Source organism: Protopterus annectens, chromosome 7.part0 (assembly GCF_019279795.1).
Source record: "Protopterus annectens isolate FY-2018-M chromosome 7.part0, PAN1.0, whole genome shotgun sequence".
Lineage (NCBI taxonomy): Eukaryota > Metazoa > Chordata > Ceratodontiformes > Protopteridae > Protopterus > Protopterus annectens.
In genome coordinates this window covers 1,402,171,502-1,402,196,475 of record NC_056739.1, presented here as the reverse complement: position 1 = coordinate 1,402,196,475, position 24,974 = coordinate 1,402,171,502, and the positions used below count along the sequence as shown (strand labels likewise).

General features: G+C 38.0%; 1 protein-coding gene across 1 annotated transcript in view; it reads left to right on the top strand.

Annotated features, from left to right (window-relative positions):
- DOCK3 (dedicator of cytokinesis 3) overlaps positions 1–24,974 on the top strand; it is a 4,843,230-nt gene that overhangs the window by 4,097,489 nt on the left and 720,767 nt on the right. Inside the window, exon 24 of the mRNA XM_044077993.1 lies at positions 6,894–7,086. Coding sequence (XP_043933928.1) covers positions 6,894–7,086 — 193 coding nt within the window. The remainder of the gene's footprint in view (positions 1–6,893; positions 7,087–24,974) is intronic.

The following is a 24,974-nucleotide window of genomic DNA, read 5'->3' as shown; positions in this document are numbered from 1 at the left end:
CCACCCATACTCAACTAGACATAATAGCCAACCTGCTGACAAATTTGCAGTAAACTTCACCCTCTGTCCCCTCCAGTCATCCCCTAAAATATACCTGCCACCATTCCACTGCCTATGATCTCAAGAGAGAAGGTCATCTCTGTACTCTCCAAGGCAAAAAACACAGTATCAATGAGACCAGACAACGTACAAGGTTGCCTTTTAAACAACTTAAAACATGACCTAGCAGACACACTTCTCTTCCTTTTTAACCACAGTCTGCAAACTGGCTATGTTGCAGTGGAATGGAGGACAGCAACAGTAATCCCTCTGCACAAAGGGGGACCATCAACTGACTCTGGGAATTATAGGCCCAGAAGCTTGACTAGCCTCATCTGCAAGGCCATTGAAAAAATCATTATGAACCTTATTAATAAGGACGTAAGTGATCAGCAACCTCTGGACCCAACCCAGTTTGGAATTGTTAAAAGTAGATCACACCTGTTAAACACGGATGACTTCTTCCCTGGATGAGGGAAAGACAGTGCATATCACCTACTTTGACCTAGCCAAAGCATTTGACACAATCCTCCACTTAGGTATAATAGAGGAACTCTCCCATTTGGGAATTAACTCCTATACTCCTATGGCAGTACACTAAACACTGAAACTGTGATGACAGACTTAGGGACACAAGTGGCCAGTGGTCTCACCTTCAATAACCACATCGCCACAACAGCCAGGAAATCTTTCTATGTGTCACACCTCATCACTAAGGACTTTTCATCCAGAAAAAAGGAGGTCATTGTCCCACTGTACTCATCCCTCATTAGACCCATTATAGAGTACAATGCCCCATTTGGTATGTACCTCACAAGACATCTGCAAAAGCTGGAAAGGCCACAGAAATATCTCACTAAAAGAATCACAGGCCTAAAACAGATGCACTATACCGACCGCCTAAAAAAACTCCAGCTATACTCTGTGGCATATTGTCTACTCAGAGGCAATCTCTGCCTAACATACAAGGTCATGTCAAACCCTGAGCTGTTAGACATGCTCCACTTAAAGAAATCTCAGTCACTCAGAGCCACACGCTCCAGGGATCTAAACCTTCATCACAATGAACAAAACATGCTGGAGGGATAGGTTCCTGACCCAGAGACTCCCCATACTCTGGAATAGACTGCCCATACATGTCAAGCAGAATGCCTCCTTGGCTCTATTTAAAAGAAACCTTGACAATTGGATGGGAGATAGGAAATTCACCCCAGAGATCAAGTCAGTTGCCCTGCTAGACAGGGGTCCAGGGAAGTAAATATTGTGGGAAGAAATATCCAGGGAATTGTTATGGCTAGGCTTGTATAGGCCCTAGGGCCGATAGCCTAGTACCAACCTATGAACCTATGAACCTATTTCTGTGGGAAAGCACATCTAAGTATCATATACGTCACCCCAGATTGCCTCTTTAGCTTTTGCAGTAGTATACACAGTCTGCCATGGTGCTGCACTTATTCAATTTAAAGCACTGAGATAGGTCTGTGTCTGAATCATAAATAGCTGCCACAAGTGGTAAAAACGGTTTACCACTAGTGGTTACATTTCTCAATGTCACCCAAAGTACTTCCTTCATGAAGCACTAAGTGTTCTCAGATTATGTCATGCAGTTCACAGAAAGGTGAATGCATATGCATATTATAGTTTTCCATATTAAAGTAAAAATTTAAATAAACTGATTTAAAAGAAAAATATATTGAAGTATGATTTTAGCATTGTGGAGAAGATAAAAAAATAACCATTTCAGACAGGAAAAAAGGTGTTTTTTTAGTCAAATATCGTCCAAAGGTGAGAAATGCCTTTAAAGTAGTAAACCACAATGAAAACAATGTTATTGCTAACCATGTTACTTTACAAATCGTTACAAGAACTGTTTCACAGAAGTATGCTTAAAACTACACTATCCAAATTATTTTCTTAATGGTATCACATTTTGAGTGAAACACCCACCCACACTAGTTTAAAATAAACATGCTTTAGTAGCTATGTTTTCCTGTGTTTATTATAAAAGATAATTGCACATCTTTAGATTATTGTTTTCTCCCCCAAAACCGAAGGCATATAAATGTTGATCATCTAGTGTTTGCCACATATCACTGCTGTTAAGCAAATGTCACTGTTTCAAATTTTGTACATAACTCCAGCAAGTTAGTTATGTAAAACAAAGGTAAACCAAGAAGTTTTTCCTTAAAGAGAAAGTAAAGTTTTTGGAGAAGCTTTCTCAATGACAAGAAACGGTAGTGATTAAATCTATGAACGTTATCTAATCTTTCTGATTTACTTGTCTGCATAAGGATAGTAATTGCCAAAAAAAATATTTATATAGTGATCTGTTTATAATTTAATTCAGTTTTAATTTTAGGACCTATTTTAACTTTTTTTTTTTTACTTAAAGAAAAGACAGCATGTAGTGTGATAGATTTTCAGTTCCAAACACACCTTCTGCTTAATTGGTCATACAGTCATTGTTTGGGAGGAGTTACTCTTTTTCTTTTTGAAAAAAAATATTTTTAACAGAAATAAAAAGAACTATGTACAATATTTACAAAAACAGATAAAATTCACACTGAAAAATTAAACTATAAGAACTTATTTCATCAGATTGGAGGAGTTATTCTTATTTGTGCATAGAACATATTTTTGTTTTAAAATTTTTAATCTTTTGTAAAATTGCAGAACATAGAAAAATGCCTTCTTCATAAATGTCTGGATTCATTCATAAAACAAATTGCACATATTAAATACCACACACACTGCATGGCACTATGTTAGAATACTAGATTTCCAATTATTTTCAAACATTGGCATTTTCAGTGTTGTATACATTCATCATATGCAAACTACACTAATGATACAATCATTCCTATATTAAAATGGAGACAAATTCTAGTCTGTTAATTGGCTGTAAGCTCATTATAATGGTGCATTGTCAGTGAAAGTGTACTAATAAACCCAGTAACTCCTTAATTTTTCTGTTAGTGAGCTATGCTGAAATTAATTATCTTTTAAAGTCAAGCAACATAAACTAATCAGTTAGATCTCAACTATTCAGGCTGAAGATAAGCAATGGCAGTAAAATGTATCAGAACTTTCATAACAAGCTTATAGACACTGCTAATAAAAACACATATTGAAGTTATACCCACTATAGGTCCATTTTCCAGTGCTTTCTATGACCAGCCAGAAGTGCCAAAGAACACAGGGAATTTGTCACAGTTGTCTGAACTGTCTTATAACCTTTGGTCTTGGTAGCTTGTTTGTGGTTACCTGTTGTAGAATTATGTTGTCCAGCCTGTAAATGATGAACAGAGTATGCATGTCTGTGACAGAACTTAGAATGTGATCTTAGAGTGCATGAGAATGTGGCAGAAGATGACACCAAGAAGCTCTGACTGCTGCAAACTATGCTTCCTCCCTGAGAGCCGCATACATGTTTTATTGTATATTATAAATGGTGACAGTATATTCTGGTATTGAAGGATAAGCAGCACCAATATAATTTGCATATCACCAGCTTTAATTAGACATTCTGAAGAATGAGTTATCACTAATATATCACCTTAGGGCAACCCAACTACAACACAACCTCCTCTTACTGCATGATGCTTCTTTACTGCTGCATTTTTCCAAAACTCTCTGCTCAAATGGACTCTACTCCACTCAGAACTCATGTTTTGTACATCCACAGTAAATCCACTACTTTTTGTCCTATTTCTCTGTCCCTCTGTGATTTCCAAAGTGAACATTCTTTTCATCATGTCACTGCATGATACTTTTGTATCATGTGAACGTTTATCCATCAAACCACCTGTTTCCAATGTTATAGTCTGCACCTCGCCAGCACTTTCTTTATGATATTCCATTGTCTCAACATTCATAACCTTGGTCTCAGTAATCAAATCTCCAACAGTCTTCTGTTTTTCACCATCTTTGAAGTAATGTTAGTTGGAAAGAATAGTTGAATTTTGCCAGTGCCTTGGTTAGAATTTCTTGTGTCAGTATGAGTACAACATCAGGTCTTAGCTGACAATAGGCCACAATCTAGTGGGACTAAACCAGTCAACAAAACATAACAAAAAAAAACGCTGAAAAGATTATTGGGCATTTTACGATGCATATCACTGTGGGGTATATGGACACTGCCTACATTATTGAACATTTCAATAACAGATTTTAATTGTTGCCGTTTTTTTTTTTAATCTTAAACTGCACTAAAATGTTTCTGGTGCTGTGCATTGTTGATCGTGCAGTAGCATGATTCATGAAACATATGTGACTCAATCATTGCTGCTGAGTCACAAAGGTGAGATACATGATATAGGAAATATAAAGAAAATTGATTTTGAAAACATCAAAAAGAAAATAGTTTAGAGGAAAACTGTAATAAACTGAGAAAATATTATTGTACTTTCAAAAAGGAAATGAATGAGAAGTGAACTGAGATATAACAAATTAAAAACTATAATAACTGTCTACGTAAAATAATCTGCATTGTACTTGTTTATTCAGTGAGTTGTCACATGTGAAGTTAACATGCACAAAAAATGCAGCCGATATTGATATGTAATAATGCATAGTATTAGCAATGTCAACAACTACTGCTGTGGTGGTGCTGCGGTAGCGTTGTCGCCTCACAGTTAGACATTGCACGTTCGATTCTCAGTTAGAGTGTCTTCTGTGTGTTGATATGTGTGAATGGGCATTCCTTCGTTGAAGAAGTTGTGCATTAGGCCCGGCAAGCCAGCACGTAAAAATCTACTGCCAATCATTAGCGGACCGGAGTTCCGCTGTGGCGACCCCTAACCAGGAAAATCCGAAAGACAGTTGTTTATTAGCAATCTCAGCAACTCTAATCAAAGCATTTAATTATATTATTCTGAAATATGATTTCCTAGTCCAGTGCTTTTCCTCTGGCCCTTCTTTTTAATATATAGTGGTCGATATTCACAGTATGTTTTAGTACAGTGCCAGGTATGCTAGTATTTTCAGAATTTACAGATTATCTGAATTCCACACTGTATCATGTCAGTCACAAATGATCATAGATGTCCCTTTCTTTCAGCCACAACCACCATCCTTTACCTTTTGCGTTAAGATGTCATGTTCTCTGTACCCTTCACTGCTTCACTTTCTTTAAGGGCACTGAATCTGTTTAACTTTTTCATAGGTACCAAAATTTAATGCCGCTGTCTCAGTACTCCATTGGCTCTTCTGTACACTCGGCCATACTGAAGCAAACTACATCATGCTTGCCAACAGTGGTTGAACTTACCACCATGAACTGATCAGATTTTAAAACAAATCTTATTTGCAGTGAGATTTTGCATGCCCTACATCCTTGGTGTGTGCGATCTGCCATTACACCACTGATCTCTAACAATACTGTGTTTGAGAATGAGCGAGCATGAAAAAAAGCAGTACATCTTTCTCATTTTCTCTCAGTTGTTGTGACCTTAGAAGTGTCTATTTAATATATCATGGTATTAGGATAGAACTTTCACATTCTGGAGTACAGCTGTGCTGGCTACGTCACAATAACAGTCCATTAGGGCAGAAGGAAGTCATGGATGGTCAGCTGAGCACCAGTCAGAAAGGCAGTGGTATATCAAAGTAGACCCTGGCTTTAACTTTTCTTTATCCTAATGCTGATATGTTCCTGTAATTTTCATCATAATTTCCCATATTAGATGTGACTGTTGATAAGCTGAAATGTTCAATAGCTGTATCCAAAATAATTTCTGCATTTCTTATTGTCAGAAATTGCCTCTTTAAATAGGTGTTTTTGGGTCTCCATACCTTCTAGCTGTCTAGCTGATTGCTATAAATCTACCAGTTCTTTTCCTTTATGTATGGAAGAGATCTGATGGCAGAACATCTGTCAACCAGCCAGCCATCAGTAGATTTTAGGTATGTGTTAATGTCTCTTTTGCATGCCACACAAGCACTTAGGGGAAGGATGTACACTGGATGAAGCATGGAGCCTTCATCCACTTCCTTGACTGATGTAGATTCGTAGGTAGCCACACCCTTCCAATTTTAGATGATGGTTCCTACTAGGTGCTATTTATCCACTGAGGATTCAATACCTTAATACATAAATTCATTAATTTCCCTTCTGGGACAGGTAAGCAGGCTGTGTCTCCTCTCCTCACTTCTCTCCCTCACCATTTGTTTCCTCCAGCACTATGGTCACTACTTAACCCAGGTCAGCTGAGTCATAGTCAAGGCTCTATCCCACTACACCATGAATGTAACACCTCTTTACCTACACTTATGCAGTGTGTGCAGTTTAATTATACTTCCAGGTGTTACATGCTTGTAACTAAAAATCTTTCACAAGCTGTCAACAACATAAACTGATGTAGTAATCCTGAACTCAATAATCTGTTAACTTTGTAAAACAGCTTAATAAGATTACTGCTGAGAAATTATGCCGTAAATGAAAATTCAGAAAAAAGCTTTTAAATAGAAATTAACACAGATGTAAAAAAAAATCTGAGATATGAGCATGTTGACTTTCGTAATCCTTTATTATTTATTACATTTAGTCTAACAGGTTTTAGGTGGATTGGACACTCTAAATTGGCCCTAGGTGTGAGTGTGTGCATGTGTATGTCTTCTGTGGAAGGTTGGGTGCCGGGCTGGCAACTCAACACCGTAAAACTCCACTGCCAATCATGAGCGGACAGATGATCCGCTGTGGCGACCCCTAACCGGGAAAAGCCAAAAGAAGAAGAAGTCTAACAGGTTTTAACAAAGAGTTGAAGTTCCCCAGCTACTGTAAACATAAAGTTTCATGGAGTATTTTTTCATTGCATTCAGTAGGGACCATAACCTCTTTTTTCTTTTTGTTGCAGGCTGCCCTCTTAAACTCATTCCCTGCTATATTTGATGAGCTACTTCAGATGTTTACCGTACAGGAGGTTGCTGAGTTTGTAAGAGGTACCCTTGGGAGCATGCCAAGCACAGTTCATATTGGACAATCCATGGATGTGGTAAAACTACAGTCTATAGCACGTACTGTGGATAGCCGACTTTTCTCCTTCCCAGGTAATAGAGCTTTTGAAAGAACAGAGAAGCTGACACAATCATGATATAACTAAATTGCAGCAACTCCCAGGAACCTACTTTGATTAAGGTATACTGTTTCTGAAATGAACTTTGATGGTAAAATGTAATCGCTAATGCAGATATGGTATCTTCCAGGAGTGTGCTGATGTTTTTGTCAGTGCTCCTTTGGTACCTTTATGTGTTATTTTGTTTTGATGTGGTCTCCAGCAGAATTATGTCACAGATTCAGGATATAAATAAATACTTGGAGTGTGTCATTGTGGCTGTGTGAAGGTAAAGCTTTCATATATGCTTTTGTTAACTGTGACTCTAAGAGATGAGAAATTACATATTAGTGCAGGCATGAAATTTGGCTACTTTAATATTGAAACTATCTGCTCTGACCACTGTTTTATGATGATGTCTCTAAAACAATACCAAGAAAGAAAATGTAACAGCAAATTCAGATTAAGTTAATTTGTTCGTTTTATGATATTGCTTTGTGTGAATGTCTCTTGTAGAATTGTATGGCAATATTAAAGCAGTGTTAATGACAGCCTGATTCTGAGATTTTGTTTCTGGAAAAAAAAAAAAAAAAGGTAAACTGTGGATAAATTATCTTTCATAATGCACCATGCTGGTATAGACAGATTACTGATATTTTGGATTATGGACTGGAATCTCAGAACCAATACTAATTTGAAAGCACATTTGTATTTAACAATACTCTTATGTTCTTTGATTGCTATGTATTTATTTATTTTTCACATGGCATTGACATCATAGTAGACATATGATATTACTGATGGAAAGCAGGTTTTGCAAGATTTTCTAATGGTATCTTTGAAGACTAAACTGGTTATACTGGCCAAAAAAACAACATAATTGCATCTACCTTATCACTGTGTGTATGTAGGGGGGATGTATGCTTCATTGCTTCACCATTGATTAGACCTTTTAGATATAGATATAGATATAGATATAGATATAGATATAGATATAGATATAGGTGTATGATTCTGTTCTAAATGATTACTGTTGTCTCTGACCAGGGTGAACTCCAGAGAACTTTTAATATGCTCCTACAGCTGGAGTCTCTGAAGACACCATGAAATCACTACCTGTAGGCATAGTTTCAGGCAGGATTTGTAATGGTATATTTTTGTATACAAGCATATAGGGCTTCTCTTGTTTATGTGATGGTTCTATATTTATTCTGCTGTGTTGCTGTGACTATAGAAACAAAGGGTAAGATTGTTTGATGTTAAATAATAATTTTTAGTAGAAATTCCCTGATGGTGTCTGAGGAAATAGTCTAATGTTTTACAGTAATACAGCATGATGTAGAGAAGGCCTGGAAGAAGCTACCTGACAGAAACTCTGTGCTTCAGATTAAATTATTTCCAAAAGTATTGTACTGCTGTGTATGTAAAGATACTTTGTCTGACATAATTATGTAATGCCATTTCTTTAGAGTAACTTTTAAATCATATTTAACAACACACTGTCAGAAGGTATGGTCTTGAATTATTTCATACTGTTTCTATAAATTTAGCTTTTCACAGTTCATAGGTTCATAGATTAGTATTAAGCTAGCTGTCCTTATGGGTCATTTTAAGGGGTCCCTATTAATTTGATGAAACTTTAACTTGTCGAACTACCAAAGATCGACAGCTAAAGATCGAAATGTCCAAACTGCGAATGATCAGTTAAGTGAATTTTTTCCCATGGAAAGAATTCACTTGGCCGTTAAATAAAACAAAAACCTTTCATCCCTGAATTAAGTGGAGGGCCCACCATGTGGGGGGCTGTGCCCCCCACACCTCCCATAACAAAATATACTAACGCCGAGATCGCTCCACATTGTGGAAAGGGCAAATTCCCGTTAACAGCCAAGCAAATTCTTTCCCTGAGAAAAAATTTGCTTAGCTGGCTGTTCACGGTTTGGATCTTTCGATCTTTAGCTTGACGATCTTTTGTAGGTCGACAAGCTAAAGTTTTGTAAAATTAATAGGGACCCATTTTAAGCCTAGCTAATTGTCCCATGTGAGTATCAAATTTTGTACCTTGTGTCTATAAAGTAAATACCTAAACCATTATGTCAACCCCCCCCCCTTTGTTTTGGAAAAAAAAAACGTGATAAACTGTGGATAAATTATCTTTCATAATGCAGCATGCTGGTATGGCAGATTAATGATATTTTGGATTGTAGACTGGAATCTCAGAACCAATGCTAATTTGAAAGCTCCTTTATTTCTAACAATGATGTTGTGTTCTTTGATTGTTATGTATTTAGTTTTTACACATGACATTGATATTTTAGTAGACTTATCTGATATTACTAGTGGTAAGCCTGATCATAGTAGGATTATATGATACTACTGATAGCAGGTTTTGGGAGCTTTTTTTTCCATTTGGCTTTAAAACAATAAATACACAAATCAATTATAAAACAAGCAAATAACTATTTATGTAGGTCCACAGCTGATCAATACATCAAAGTTATACATCAACAACAATTACTTTTTTTCAAGCAAGGCTTTAAGTTTAAGCCAAGATTTGTATGAATAGGCAATATTAGAAGTTCTCATCTTTATACTATGCAATTCGCAACTGCAAACAATTTTTGCGTACTAATAAATTCAACACTAGAGGGGGTAACTTTACTTTTCCAATTTTTAATTATTACTTTTGTGGCTATAGCAAGAATAAACCAAAGAAGGGGCACTTGGGTTTTTGGAATTATCTCAGGAGTCAGAGCATTAAATTAAACTAAAGATTTAGAAATATTACATCTGTCTGACCAGAGAGCTTGAATAAAGTTATTAATTTTTTTCCATAAAGGGGAGATAACTTATTTCAGAATCACATCTCCAGCATTTATTTATTTTTTTTACTTATACATGATTGTAAGTTTGTTAGGAGTGACAACAGCTCTGTGTAAATTTTTCCAAGTGAAAATTTTTCAGTATAATAAAGATGTAGTTTTATCTATAGATTTTAATATTAATTTATTGTATTCTTCAGAGACATCTTCATTATTAATTTTGGAGGAGTAGTTCCAATAGAAGTTGTCTAAATATGTGAAATCTAACTTAAGAATTTTATACATTTGTGACAAATATGATTTATTTTTCATTGCATCATTATTGATATTTATTAATAATTCCAGTAATTTGGGGAACAATTTCTTATGTAGGTTAAATGTCTTATTTACTTCTGTGTTCACAAAGTCTCTAAATATTTGTAAAATTAACCAATTCTCAGAATCTTGATTGTATTTGGACCTTAAATTTGCAGCAGTGTATCAGTACCATTTAAGAATTAATGCTGATAAATTAAATTAATTTGTTGTTTCAGTACTAGCATTTTGTTAAGTTATGAGTTTCTAAGCAGTCATTTGTATACTCAGTTGGAAACATAGAAAATATTAAGTCTTTAATACAGTGATGGTGAACCTATGACACGTGTCAAAGGTGACACACCCCACAACGTTTTGGGTGACACATCAGTGATCACCAACAACCGAGTTACCAAAGACGCTGCTTTTGCATTCGTTGCTCATGTGAAGTATACTAAATTATTTTGTGCCAGGAGCTTTTGACACACCAAACCCAAAAGGTTCACCATCACTGCTTTAATACAATGGTTAGAATACGTGAACTTTTGGAAAGAAGAAATTATGTCATTTAAATAGGGAATCTGAGAAAAGGGTGTAATACCATATACATTTATGCAAAAATATTTTTATAACCAGATAAAACTATGAGGTACTATTTGTTTATGACTGATTGTGATACATTTATTATTTACTAATAATATTTCTTGATGTGTTTGTTTCCAATTTGAATCATAAGATGAATTTATCCATAATATTATAACTTTTACAATTTTTGAAGTAAAATACAATTGAATATCAGGGAATCATATTCCACCATTATCCCAGCCTGTTCTGTGCCAATCAAAGGAAAATCTTGGTTTATTAGGATTTTAGTATGAAAAAAATCTATGCATGTATGGCAGCTGCAAGGTCTCAACACAAACGTAATCCAAAGCAAAAATGAGACCAGCAAACTGTGGCAATAAACCAATATTTAATATTTTGTACTAAAACACATAGTAATGTAGGAGAAAGAAACAGACCGGTTTCGGCTTAATAAATCACATAGCCTTCATCAGTGTATAGAACATGAATAAACTAACTCCTTATATAGTCAGTAGTAAAAGACAACATAATCATGTGATTGATTAAAGGTGCTCATTTAGTCCAGGAGCAAACAACCCCCCCAGCGTAATGATCCATTTTTTCTCTTTTTTATTCAGCATCTCATGCCAGCCTGTCTTGTTGGATATAATGCCCAAAATTTGATCAATAATTATAAAATTAAAGAATGCATTTTTATGTACTATAGTATGTTTATAAAGGGCAGTAGTAATTTTTTGATGTTTTATATCACAAAGAAGAAACAGACCGGTTTCGGCTTAGTACATCACATAGCCTTCATCAGTGTATATAACATGAATAAACTAACTCCTTATATAGTCAGTAATAAAAGACAACATAATCATGTGATTGATTAAAGGTGCTCATTTAGTCCAGGAGCAAACAAACCCCCCAGGGTGACTGCAAACTAGGAGCCATAATCAAAACTCCTAACGATGTGGACAAACTACAAAAGGGCCTCACTGAGACAGATACCTGGTGTCAAAGCCATGGCCTGAAGCTCAATGCCAAAAAGTGTATTGTCATCCCCTTTGGTAAAAACTCTGTACCCATGAACTACCACATAGCTGGTAGCCTACTTAATGCAGAAAATGTGATAAGAGACCTTGGGACACAGGTGGACAGTAGTCTCTCCTTTGATAATCACATCACCACAGTGGTCAGGAAATCCTTCTATGTGGCTCATCTCATCACAAAAGGATTCTCATCCAGATAAAAAGAGGTCATTGTTCCCCTCTACTCATCACTCATTAGACCCATTATAGAGTACAATGCCCCTTTTGGTATGTACTTCACAAGACATCTGCAATAACTGGAAAGACCACAGAAATACCTCACAAAGAGGATTACTGGCCTAAAACAGATGCCCTATGCAGACCGTCTCAAAAAACTACAGCTTTACTCCATTGCATATCACCTACTCAGGGGCGATCTCTGCCTAACATACAAAGCTATGTCAAACCCAGAGCTGTTGGACATGCTCCACTTAAAGAAATCACAATCCCTCCGAGCTACATGCTGTAGGGACCTAAACCTTGTCACCACAATAAACAGAACATGCTGGAGGGATAGATTCCTGTCCCAGAGACTTCCCATACTCTGGAACAGACTACCTATGTCAAACAGAGCTCCTCATTAGCACTCTTCAAGAAAAATCTTGATGATTGGATGGAAAATGGGAAATTCACCCCAGGGATCACTTCTGTGGCTCTGCTCGACAGGGGCACAGGAAAATAATTTTCTTGGGTGGCGAAAGCCAGGGTACATTTTTTGGCTAGGTTTATATAGGCCCTAGGGCCAATAGCCTAGTACCTACCTATGAACCTAAAAGTGCGCAGAAATCCTAAATGTAACCTGTCGCAATGTTTACCCAATATAGAAGGCTGAACAATTACAAGTGGCTAAATAAATCACCCGATTTGTTTGGCAATTGGCAAAAAAGGAATGTTATAAACCTGGCTGGTGTTTTTACTACCGAAGCACTTAGTCTTCATGAGCCTTGGACAGTATGTGCAATGACCACAAGGAAAGCAACCTACGACTGGATCCCTCAAAAGTGTAGTCTGAAAATAATCTTTCTTATGACTAGGCCCATGTTTATAATGATTGAAGTAAGAAGCCAAATTTCTACCCTTCCTAAAGGAAAAGTGGCATCTATTCTCCAACAGTTCAGAGAATTTGTTGTCTGCCAACAGGATGTTCCAATGACGCTGGATACTGTCCATCAGTGTTCCATTATTCCTGTCAAATGTGGTAACAAAACATATAATGGATTCTCCATCAACAACCTTATTTTTATATTGAAGAAGGCTTTCCCTGTCAATGGTATCCACCCTGTTCTTGGCCTGAAGGATGTATCCCACCTTATACCCTCTGTTCCTGAATCTAATTGTAAGGTCATCTCTGAAATGCTGATATGTGCTGTTGTCTGAGCATATACATTTAACTCTCAAAAACTGAGACTTGGGAATGTTTTTACAGATATGTGGAGGATGATAGCTGGTGGCATGGAGAAGGGAATTGTATTCAGGGAACTTACGATAAACCTCAGAAATTAAGGTATCAGGACCTCTGGTCACCAAAACATCCAAAAAAGTGATCCGATCCATATCATAGTTTACCATAAAATGTATCCCCCATTTTTTCTCATTCAGGTAACTGACAAAGTCCTGTAAATAATCTACATCCGATCTCCATACCATCCAGAAATCATCCAAATATCTTTTTCCAAATGTCAATCTCCTGCAGAAACACATTATGTGAGCTATCATAAATTATTTGCTCCTCAATGTAGGCCATAAATAAATTGACATAGATTGGGGCAAATGAGGCACCCATAGCTGTACCTTGAATCTGGAGGTAGCATTTATCATGATAGAAAAAAACATTCTTTGTGAGCACATGCTCGGCAAGACAAATGAGAAATGTATTGAAACCTGGTTGGTATAACTCAGATTTGTACAGCCAATATTCTAAGGCATCAATCCCAGCCCACTGCGGGATATTGGTGTATAGCGCTGTAACATCCAAGGTACAAAGTAACCAACCCAGCTCAAGCTGCATTTCAGAGCCTAGAGACAATAGCCAGTCCTTTTTCCCACGGTAGCCTGAATATTTGTTATGCATGTTCAAATTTATTCTTTGGGGGCCTTTTTGACTTGGTTTGGTGTATATTTAATATTGTGCTCTACACTTATATTGGTTTAGAACAATATTGGGATTTCTGAGTGTGTATGTGTTTCATGCTATCACTATATATGTTGACAAGTCTGTTTCATTGATTGTTTGTATAATAACATTCTAACAAGCTTAAGTTGTTGGGGGTACCGGACAATGCGTCAGTTGTTTTTATGTTTCACCCAGTCATGTAGTGGACACTAGCAACAACAATTGTTAACAACCGGGGTTATAGTAACTCCTTATTGTGTTGGGTTCACAGATATATAACTCCTTTTCAATATTTTGCCATTTTAGATGGTCTCAGCACTGTTGGATGTAATTGTGTTTTCTACAGGGGCTGCTATTGGTCATTTGATCAATACATTTTATTTTTATATTTTTTCATGGAATTGGACTCAGCACTGTAGGCTGTATAGTGGTTAACATTATTAAATCTTCTAATGAGATACCTTTATATTTGTTTATTAATATGGACTCAGCACTGTTGTATTTATTGTAGTTCTCTCTTTACAGGGGGTGATATTGTCCATACGTTAGAATTATCTGGATTTGACAGTTGGTGTTGACTCAGCACTACAGATTGTTTTACAGGGGCTGACATTTTCCAATTCCTTTTTGGTTGTGGTCCTGATATAACCAAATAATGTGGAGTCTATTGTAAGCCTCTGATGTGGGTCTCATGTGTTTATCTAAAGGTTCTGGCAGTTGACTGAACCATTTTGAAACATATTGATAACAACTAATTGGTTGCTGCATTTTTGTCCACTATTTTGATTGTGGCTTATCATCCTTATTGGATTAATATTTGATTTATTATTATTGCTGCATTGTTCCGGTTACCAACATTATAATAGGATAATTCTATTTTTAATTTTGGGCTATTTGATTTTGCTTGATTTAGAAGGTTGCGGTTGATTTTTTCAATGAATATATTCAATATATAGCTGGGGCTTGCCTCTGATCGTGATGATTTAGATGTTTTTGGGCTGGTAACAACTAATCAGTTTGAGAATGGTACAGTGTTACCATCTATGGATGATAGTGGTGAAACACAATTTTCAAAGCTCAATAAGAATATGAGGTTACTTCGAAGTAATGTCTGGCATTACAAGCTTTTTAAAGCATATATTGCTAAGAGCATAATGACCAGGGGCCTAAGAGTTCGCACACAGCCTCTGGTTAATAATCCAGATGATACTCTTACGAAACAATGGGTGGAAGCCCAACACAAGGCTTCCATGAATTTTGTTGAAAGTCTCCCTGGGCACTATGAAAGAACAATTGATAGTGATATTGAGAATATTACCAAGGTGTGTGAGAGTGTTAGGGTTTTTGAGGGTCAGCCCATATATAATTCTTGTCTTAAAAAACTCAGTCAGGTCCTAATGGGTCTTGAAGAATAGCTGAAGGATAGAAAGAAAAATAAATTCCTTTGTGATTTGGTGGATTATGATAGGGGGGATCCCTTTACTAAAAAAAGGGATAAGCATGTTCATTTCTCACAACCCCACAGAAATGCCTCTAAGAGGAAACACCCTAGATCTATACTTAAGAAAGTATCAACATCCAGTTTTGACACCTCGGGGAATGATTCATCTTCGGATTTTGAGCCTGATATATCGGGCCCCCCAGGCTCCCCAACATTAAAGAGAAGCAATTCTAGTATCCCTTTAGAACTAAACAAAGGAGGGGAGGCAGAAAACACAGATCAGGTAGACAATATGGAGGGGCTGTTAAAAATGGTTGTACTGAAACAGTAAGTCAAAATGTTTTGAATATTTCATCTTGTTCCCTCTCTCCTACAGAGATTGGTATTTTGAATAAAGGATTAGCTTTTATACCTGTTTTTTTTTTTTTTGTGTCTGAAGAGAGTTTTGTAAATGATGTTATAGCATTTTGTAGAAATCTTAACTTAAAGCTATTTTTTCAGGGAAGAGACACTTTGGATGCTCGGGAGGAGTTCAGATATCATAGGTCTACATTTATGCCACTGATGCATCACAATGTCCTTATGTTTCAAAACTCTATCCGTAAGGACTTGCATTTTTACTCCAGAGAAACTAGAGCTACATCTAGTAATGTCTCCAAGGCTGATATGGAAGCAATTCTAAAATTAGCTAATAACCACCAATTGGTTATACTGATGGCAGATAAGGGAGGGGCGGTAGTGGTCCAAGACTGGACACAATATGACACTGAAGCGACCATGCAGCTCTCAGATGGTCGATATTATTTACATCTAACACTCAATCCCACCCCTTCTTTAAAAAACAAATTGATGAGTTTTTATCTCTAGCCATGGAGGAGAGTATCATTACAGATACCATCATGCATCACCTTATCTTATCTGATCCCAGCAATCAATATCTTTAATTTCTTCCCAAAATTCACAAGGACCCACAAAACCCCCCCTGGCAGACCAATTGTTTCAGGGAGGGGTTCTTTAACAGAACCATTGTCCCAATTTTTAACCAAATATCTCAAACCACTACTCAAATGAGTATGGGCCCGGTTACAGGATACCACAGAATTTCTCCAGGTCATCTCTGAAATGCAGTTTGAGCCAGGTTGGTTACTTTGTACCTTGGATGTTACATTGGGCTGGGATTGATGCCTTAGAAAATTGGCTGTACAAATCTGAGTTATACCAACCCGGTTTCAATACATTTCTCATTATAAACATGGGCCTAGTCATAAGAAAGATTATTTTCAAACTACAGTTTTGGTGGATCCAGTCATAGGTTGCTTTCCTTGTGATCATTGCACATACTGTCCAAGGGTCATGAAGACTAAGTGCTTCAGTAGTAAAAACGCTAGCTAGATTTATAACATTCCTTTTTTTGCCAATTGCCAAACAGACTGGGTGATTTACTTAGCCACCTGTAATTGTTCAACCTTGTATATTGGGCAAACATCATGACCAGTCAAATTTAGGATTTCTGAGCACTTTTGTGATATAAAACATCAAAAAATTACTAATGCCCTTTATAAACATACTATAGTACATAAAAATGGGTTCTTTAATTTTATAATTATTAATTGAATTTTGGGCATTAGATCCAACAAGACAAGCTGGCATTAGATGCTGAATAAAAAAGAGAAAAATAGATCATTAAGCTGGGGGGTTTATTTGCTCCTGGACTAAATGAGCATCTTTAATCAGTCATATGATTATGGTGTCTTTTACTACTGACTATATAAAGAGTTAGTTTATCAATGTTCTATACACTGATGAAGGCTATGTGATTTACTAAGCCGAAACTGGTCTGTTTCTTTCTCCTACATTACTATGTGCTTTAGTACAGAATATTAAATATTGGTTTATTGCCACAGTTTGCTGGTCACATTTTTGCTTTGGATTGGTTTATTAGGATGCCAAAAATTTAAAGATATTATTTATCTTCTTCGTCATTTTTTTTTTTGGTGGACATGGCACTAAAGAGTGTGAGACAAACAGTATTTTAGACAGAGTTCGCATTTTAATAAGCATTAATCATTCTTCCATGGTAAAGAAGAACTTGTTCCAATTTGTGACTAAACTTAAAATATTATCAATAACCTGTTGAAAGTTATTATCATTTCTTTACTATTAGATATAATAGTTATACCAGTTATACCAAAGTATTTCATTTGTTTGCTATTCCAACTGAAGTTAGAATATTTTTGTATGGATTTCTTTAATTTTTGTTAATAATGTACTTCTTTTGTTATAATTAAATTTTAAGTTTGAGATTTCTTCAAACTAACTCATAGAACTAATTGTATGTTCTAATGAATTTTCAATATTTCCTGTTGTTAGTAAAATATCATCAGAAAAGAGTTGAATCTTTAGTTTGAAATCTTTTATTTTATCATTAATTTTCATATTAGATCTATTACAAAGAGTTCTATAGCAAATTCAAAAAGTAAAGGTGATAATAGACAGCTTTGTTTTGTGCTTTTTTTTAGTTTAAAGGAATTAGAAAGAAAAGAAACTATTTTAACATAAGCACGAGAGTTGTTGTATAACTTAGAAATTAACACAATAAGCTCACTTGAGAAATTATACATTTTAATTGTTTTAAACAGGTACGATCAATTAACTGAGTCAAAAGCCTTATCTAAATCAAGACTAATGATGGAGAGTTTTTATTTTTATTTGCATAGCCTATTAATGTATGTATTCTTCTAATATTATCCTATACTTGTCTATTTAAAATAAACCCAGTCTGGTGGTCCCCGGCCATAAGCAAACTTTACAATAAAAGGAGGAGACTTATACAAAAAAAAGGACAAATCCCAAGTAGAAAAATCATCCCTGATCAGCATTAGTAAGAAATTGAGGGCCCTCATCAAGTCAACTAAAGCTAATTTTGAAAAGAAAGTTGCCAAGGATGCCAAGGATAACCATAAAGCCTTCTATGGCTACATCAAAAACCTAAATGGCAATGCTCAGGTCTGTTCTGAGCTAGTACAAAATGGAACAAAATACACTGACCCTTCTGACATTGCCAACATCTTGGCTGACAGGTTCAGTGCAAATTCCCCCCCTTCACCACCTACAGGGCCTATTACCATTCCAGGGGATTGTGTAAGTCCAATTATTACTGATACGTTGGTTAACAAGGCTCTATCTAAAGTTAAAATCACTGCCTCCATGGGACCAGATGGTGTCCCAGGCTGTGTCATACGCGAGCTCCAAAAGGAATTAACCCCGCATCTTAATACCCTCTTCAGTCTCAGCCACTCCACAGGATATGTGCCCAGAGAATGGCGCATGGCAATGGTGGTCCCGCTACACAAAGGTGGGGCCACAACTGACCCTGGGAATGACCGACCAATAAGCCTGACCAGTCTGATCTGTAAGGCTATGGAGTGAATCATTATGGAACTCATAAATGGAGAGATTGGAAACCTCCAGTCGCTGGACCCCACACAGTTCGGCTTCGTCAAGGGCAGATCATGCCTCTTGAACCTGGTGGATTTCTTTGAGACAGTTACTCAGGCTATAGATAAGGGAAAGGAGGTACACATGGCTTACCTTGACCTTGCTAAAGCATTTGACACCATTCCCCATTCAGGTATTATTGATAAGCTCACCAGCCTGGGCATAAACCCTTACATCACAAGATGGATCGCAAACTGGCTCTCAGACAGATCCCATAAAGTCAGAGTAGCGGGATCTATGTCCGAATCCAGACCAGTAATGAGTGGTGTGCCTCAGGGCTCTGTCCTGGGGCCCCTCCTGTTTGGCATATACTTCTCAGAAGTACAGGCAAGCACGGAAGGGCTGTGGCTGACTAAGTTTGCGAACGACTGCAAACTGGGTGCTATAATAGAGTCTCCGGCCGACATAGAGATCCTCCAGAAGGGCCTAAATGAGACTGATGCATGGTGTCAAAGCCATGGTCTCAAGCTAAATGCAAAAAAATGCGTAGTAATCCCCTTTGGAAAGAACAGAGTACCCGCAAACTACAACATAGGAGGTAATCCCCTGAAATCTGAAGAAGAAATAAGGAATCTAGGGACCCAAGTAGATAGCCAGCTTTCCTTTGATAACCCTGTTGCCAAAGTGGTTAGAAAATCCTTCTATGTGACCCATCTGCTCATGAAAGGGTTTGCATCAAGATCTAAGGATGTAATGGTGCCCCTCTACTCTTCCCTCATCAGATCCATTATTGAGTACAATGCACCAATTGGAATGTACCTGGCTAGACATCTCCAGCAGCTGGAGAGACCACAGAGGTACCTAACCAAGAGAATTACTGGCCTCAAACAGTTGCCCTATGCAGCACGATTGAAAAAGCTAAGACTGTTCTCTGTTGCATACCGCTTTCTCAGAGGCGATCTCTGTCTAACGTACAGAGCCATGTCCAACCCAGAATTGTTGAACATGCTCCATATTAGCAAAACCAAATCTACTCGAGCTACATGGTCTAGGGATATAAACCTCAACACAACAATGAATAGAACATGCTGGAGGGATAGATTCCCTTCACAGAGACTTCCCTTACTATGGAACAGGATCCCGATCTACATAAGATAGAGCCCCTCACTATCACTCTTCAAGAGGAACCTTGATGAGTGGATGGTGAGTAACAGAAAGTTCACACTGGGGATCACACCAAAAGCACTACTAGATAGGGGCCAAGGGTACTAGTTGTTAGTACAAGGATCTAGGGAACTACTAAAGGGGCGGTGAATACCGCACAACATGGCTGGGCTAATATATGCCTTCGGGCAGATAGGTCAGTACCAACCTATGAACCTATGGTCCTATGAGTATTGTTAATTAGTATAGGTATAAGTAGATTAATTCTGTTAGCTAAAAGGGCCATGAACATCTTATAGCCCACATTTAAAAGTGAAATGGGTCTGTATGATGAACACTTTGTACGATCCTTATCTTGTTTTAAAATAGGTGACATAAAGATATATTTCCGTGATGGGGGAGTTCAGCAGTCGTTTTATTTCCCTGTAAACCTTGTCTAATACTTTATCTACAACATTTGGTAATATTTTATATAGTTCTGGTATAAGATCATCTAAGAGAGAAAAAAACACAGGTGTGCTGAAATTGCCTTTATGTACAGGACTTATTATATACTTTATATATAACAATATGAAAATTTCAGCTATGGACAAAACTTTTGAAACAAATGAAAAAATAACTAATGATATAACCCTAAAACATTCTACCATGGAATAAAGTATTCCTAGTCTGTTGAACAAGATGAATAAACTACCTGTCAAACTCTTCATTAGACTAAAGGAGCTTAGCTCCTGCTTTTGTTTCATATTAATGTGTCTCATTTTTAGTATGCATCATCTTAAAAAAGCCCAACAGTGAGTTATTATGAATAAGAAAAGTTAAACATGTATTCAGAATCTTTATTATAAGTTAACCAAACTCAGTATCTCTATAATCATCTTTCCCTGTACCTCACATTATCTCCCTGGTCTACTATAGGGAGGATGTGAGGTGTTATTTTCATATTTATTAATTTAAAGGTCAGATGATTTTATATTTTTTCTATTTTATTTATTATTTGTAAAGTTGTACATAGGATAAGTTCATAAATATGCACCAGGCTAATTGTCCTTGTGGGCATTCGAAGCCCAGCCAAATACCCAATGTGAGAATGAAACCCTGCCCTTTGTGCATATAAGGTGAAATCTTAACCTATCCAGGAGCTTTCTAAAATTTGATAAACATGAGATCAAAATGGACAATATAAAAGAAGATTCTAAGGACAAACAGAAATGTTAAAAAAGATCATAAAACAACAATCTGTTCAGATCTCAGCAATAGAAGACACATTAAATGACCTGGATAGCAGAATGTCAGACAGTGAGAATCACACAGAATGTCTGTTAAAACAAAATACTTTGATTATGGGAAAACTAGAGGACCTAGAAAGCAGGTCTAGAAGAAACAATATTAGGATATATAAGATACCAGAAAAGGAAGAAGGAGACAATATGCTGCAGTTTTTAACTAACTGGAACCCCAAAATTTTAAATCTACCAGAAGCTCTCTCTTTTGGTATTGAGAGATCCCATAGATCTCTTTTGACTTATTCTTTGAAGAAAAATCCTCCAGTCCCCAGATCTACTACTGTAAAATTTCTGTCCATAGGTTCATAGGTTCATACTAGGCTATCTGCCCTGGGGCAATTATAAGCCTAGCCCGATTCTGTATGGCTTACGCCACCCCTTGATTTGAGTATACTGTGCCCTTTTTAAGGTTTAGTTTACTGTGCCTCTGTCTAATAGTGACACGGGAGTAATCCCTGGGACAAACCTACGATCCCCCATCCACCTATCGAGATTCTTCTTGAAGAGATTCAGTGAGGTACTCTGCCTCACATGAACTGGAATTCTATTCCAGAGCGAAGGGAGCCTCTGGGTTATGAACCTGTCCCTCCAGCAAGTTCTATTTATTTCTGTGCTGAGGTTCAAGTCCCACGAGTGTGTGGCTCTAAGGGATTTAGATTTACTGAGGTGGAGCATGTCCATTAATTCTGGATTTGACATAGCTTTGTATGTCAGGCATAGATCGCCTCGAAGTAGGCGGTATGCAACTGAGTAGAGCTGGAGTTTTTTTAACCGAGCAGCATATGGCATCTGTTTGAGACCCTTGATCCTCTTGCTGAGATACTTTTGGGGTCTTTCTAATTGCTGCAGGTGTCGGGTAAGGTGCATCCCAAAAGGGGCATTGTATTCTATGATGGGCCTGATGAGGGATGAATAAAGGGGCACGATTACCTCTCTTGATCTAGATGTGAAACCCTTCGTGATGAGGTGAGCTATTTTCTAACCACTTTGGCAATGTGGTTTTCAAAGGAGAGATTGCTATCAACTTGGGTCCCCAGGTCCCTAATAACTTTCTCTGTACTTAATGGGTTTCCGCCTATGTGGTCATTTGTGGGCACATTGTTTTTGCCAAAGGGTATGACTATACATTTTTTGGCATTTAGCTTTAACCCATGGCGCTGGCACCAGTTATCTGTCTCTGTGAGACCTTTTTGAAGGATGTTTGTGTCAGCTGGAGAGTTGATTATGGCGCTCAGTTTGCAGTCATCTGCAAACTTGGTGATCCATAGTCCTCCCACGTTTGCCTGTACCTCGGAAAAGTATATACCGAACAAGAGTGGTCCCAGGACAGAACCCTGTGGGATGCCACTTGTGACCGGTTTCGAGTCGGACATGGCTCCAGCAACTCTCACTCTGTGGGTTCTGTCTTTGAGCCAGTTTGTGACCCATCTTGTGACATAGGGGTTTATATTTAAGCTGGATAGCTTATCTATGATGCCCGAGTGGGGTATTGTGTCAAATGCCTTTGCAAGGTCCAGATAGGCTGTGTGGACTACCTTCCCTTCATCTATGGCTTTGGTGACTGTTTTGAAGAAGTCAACCAGGTTCAAAAGGCAGGATCTGCCCTTGACAAAGCCGAACTGGGTAGGATCTAGTGTTTGTAGGTCCCCAATGTCTTTGTTTATGAACTCCATGATGATCCTCTCCATAGCCTTGCAGACCAAGCTGGTCAGGCTTATGGGGCGATAGTTTCCAGGGTCCGTAGAGGCTCCACCTTTGTGGAGTGGGACTGCTGTTGCTGTACGCCATTCTGTGGGCACATATCCTGTAGTAAGGCTGAGACTGTATAGCTGTTTTATTTGAGGAATTAGTTCCTCTTGGAGTTCATGTAGGATGCAACCTGGGACGCCATCTGGTCCCATGGAAGCAGTGTTTTTTGCTTTGGAGAGGGCAGCCTTCACCTGAGCATCAGAGATGTTTGGGAGGCAGCCCTCTGCCGGGATAGATACTTGCTCTTTTGGGGGGGAGGAGGTGGAGAAGTTTGCACTGAAACTGTCTGCCAGGATATTGGCGATGTCTGTGGGTTCAGTGTATTTTTTGTCGTTTAGAATCAACTCAGAACAAGTCTGGGAGTTGCATCCCAGGTTTCTAACATAACTGAAAAAAGCCTTATGATTGTCTTTGGTGTCCTGTGCAATTTTTCTCTCGAAGCTGGCCTTGGAGGATTTTATGAGGGATCGTAATTTTTTGCTAGTACTGATCAGGGATGCCTTCCCTATTAGGGATTTTGCTCTGTCATGTAGTAGCTTCCTCCTTCTGTTGTACAGTTTATTTATGGCAGGGGTCCACCAGACTGGACGCCTGCCTTTGGATGATTGGGTCTTGGTTTTGTTTGGGATAGCATGATCCATGCATTTCTGGAGATGTCCGTAGAATGCGTTTATATAGGATTCTGCAGTTTGGGCCATAGTTTCCACTGGCCCTGGGGCCTTGAAGGATTTCACTTCAGTTTTGAGAAGTGAGAAGTTTGCTTTTGAGAAGTTTTTCACTGTGGTTTTCTGGGCTGGGGGTGGGGTCGGGATGTGGACATCCAGTGAAATTAATTTATGGTCTGATCTTACTAATGAGGGATATACTTCTGGTGTGGAGCATAGAGTCCCCATGTTGGTAATGATCAGGTCTAGTATGTTGTCCCCTCTTGTGGGAGTGGTGACTAGTTGTTCCATAGCATTTGAGTTTATAATTTCCAGGAACCTTTGGGCTAAGGTGCTGGGGCTTGAGTAGTACTCCCAGTCAATGTTTGGGTAGTTGAAGTCGCCCAATATAATGGTGTTTGGAGAGATCTTCATGTTCTCCAATGTTTTCAGGCAAGCCGAGTGGGATTCCTGACTTTGAGAGGGTGGTCTGTAGGATGCTATAAACTAAAAAGCAGTCTTGCCCACTGTTAGTTGCACATGGATGGTCTCCGATACTTCGTGCAATGCCACTAACCTGGAGATGTGGATATCCTTGATAAATATGGAAACTCCCCCTCCTTTTGTGGTTCGGTCTGGGTTTTGGGGCCGAAAAGCATGATATGAGGTGTAGCCTGGTAGTGCTGGGGTGCTCTCTAGAGCCCTGAACCAGGTTTCTGTCACTGCACAGATATCGATGTTCTCCATACTGAGGAGAGCTTCGAGTGCGTGCATCTTGAGGTTAAGACTTCTGGCGTTTAGCAGCATTACCCTTAGTTTCTTATTCCTTGTGCTGTCTATGGGGGTGGGTTTGACTTTTGAGCCTTGCCTAAAAAAGGCACTGTGGGGGTGGCAAGAGCCTTTGCCAATATCCGAAAGCCCAGTGGTGACAGGTGCAAGCCATCCCTAGCGAAGCAACGTGGCTTGTCGAGCATGTCATCCCAGGCAACAGACACTGGATCCACTTTGAATGACACCAAAATTTTAGCCAATTGTTAAAATCGATCATTTTGTCTTTGTACTGTGGCATCATTCTAGGTGAGGGTAAGATGCTGCTCAAGGTCAGGGTCATACCAGTCTGGGATACATGATCAGAGAGCTCCTCTATGTCTCTTTTCATGTAGTCCAGGGAGGTATGTCTCAGGTCATTCACACCAGCATGTACAATGACTGAGTCATATTTGTATTTGCTTTGGAGTGACCTGAGTGCTTGCGTTATGTGGCGGATCCTAGCA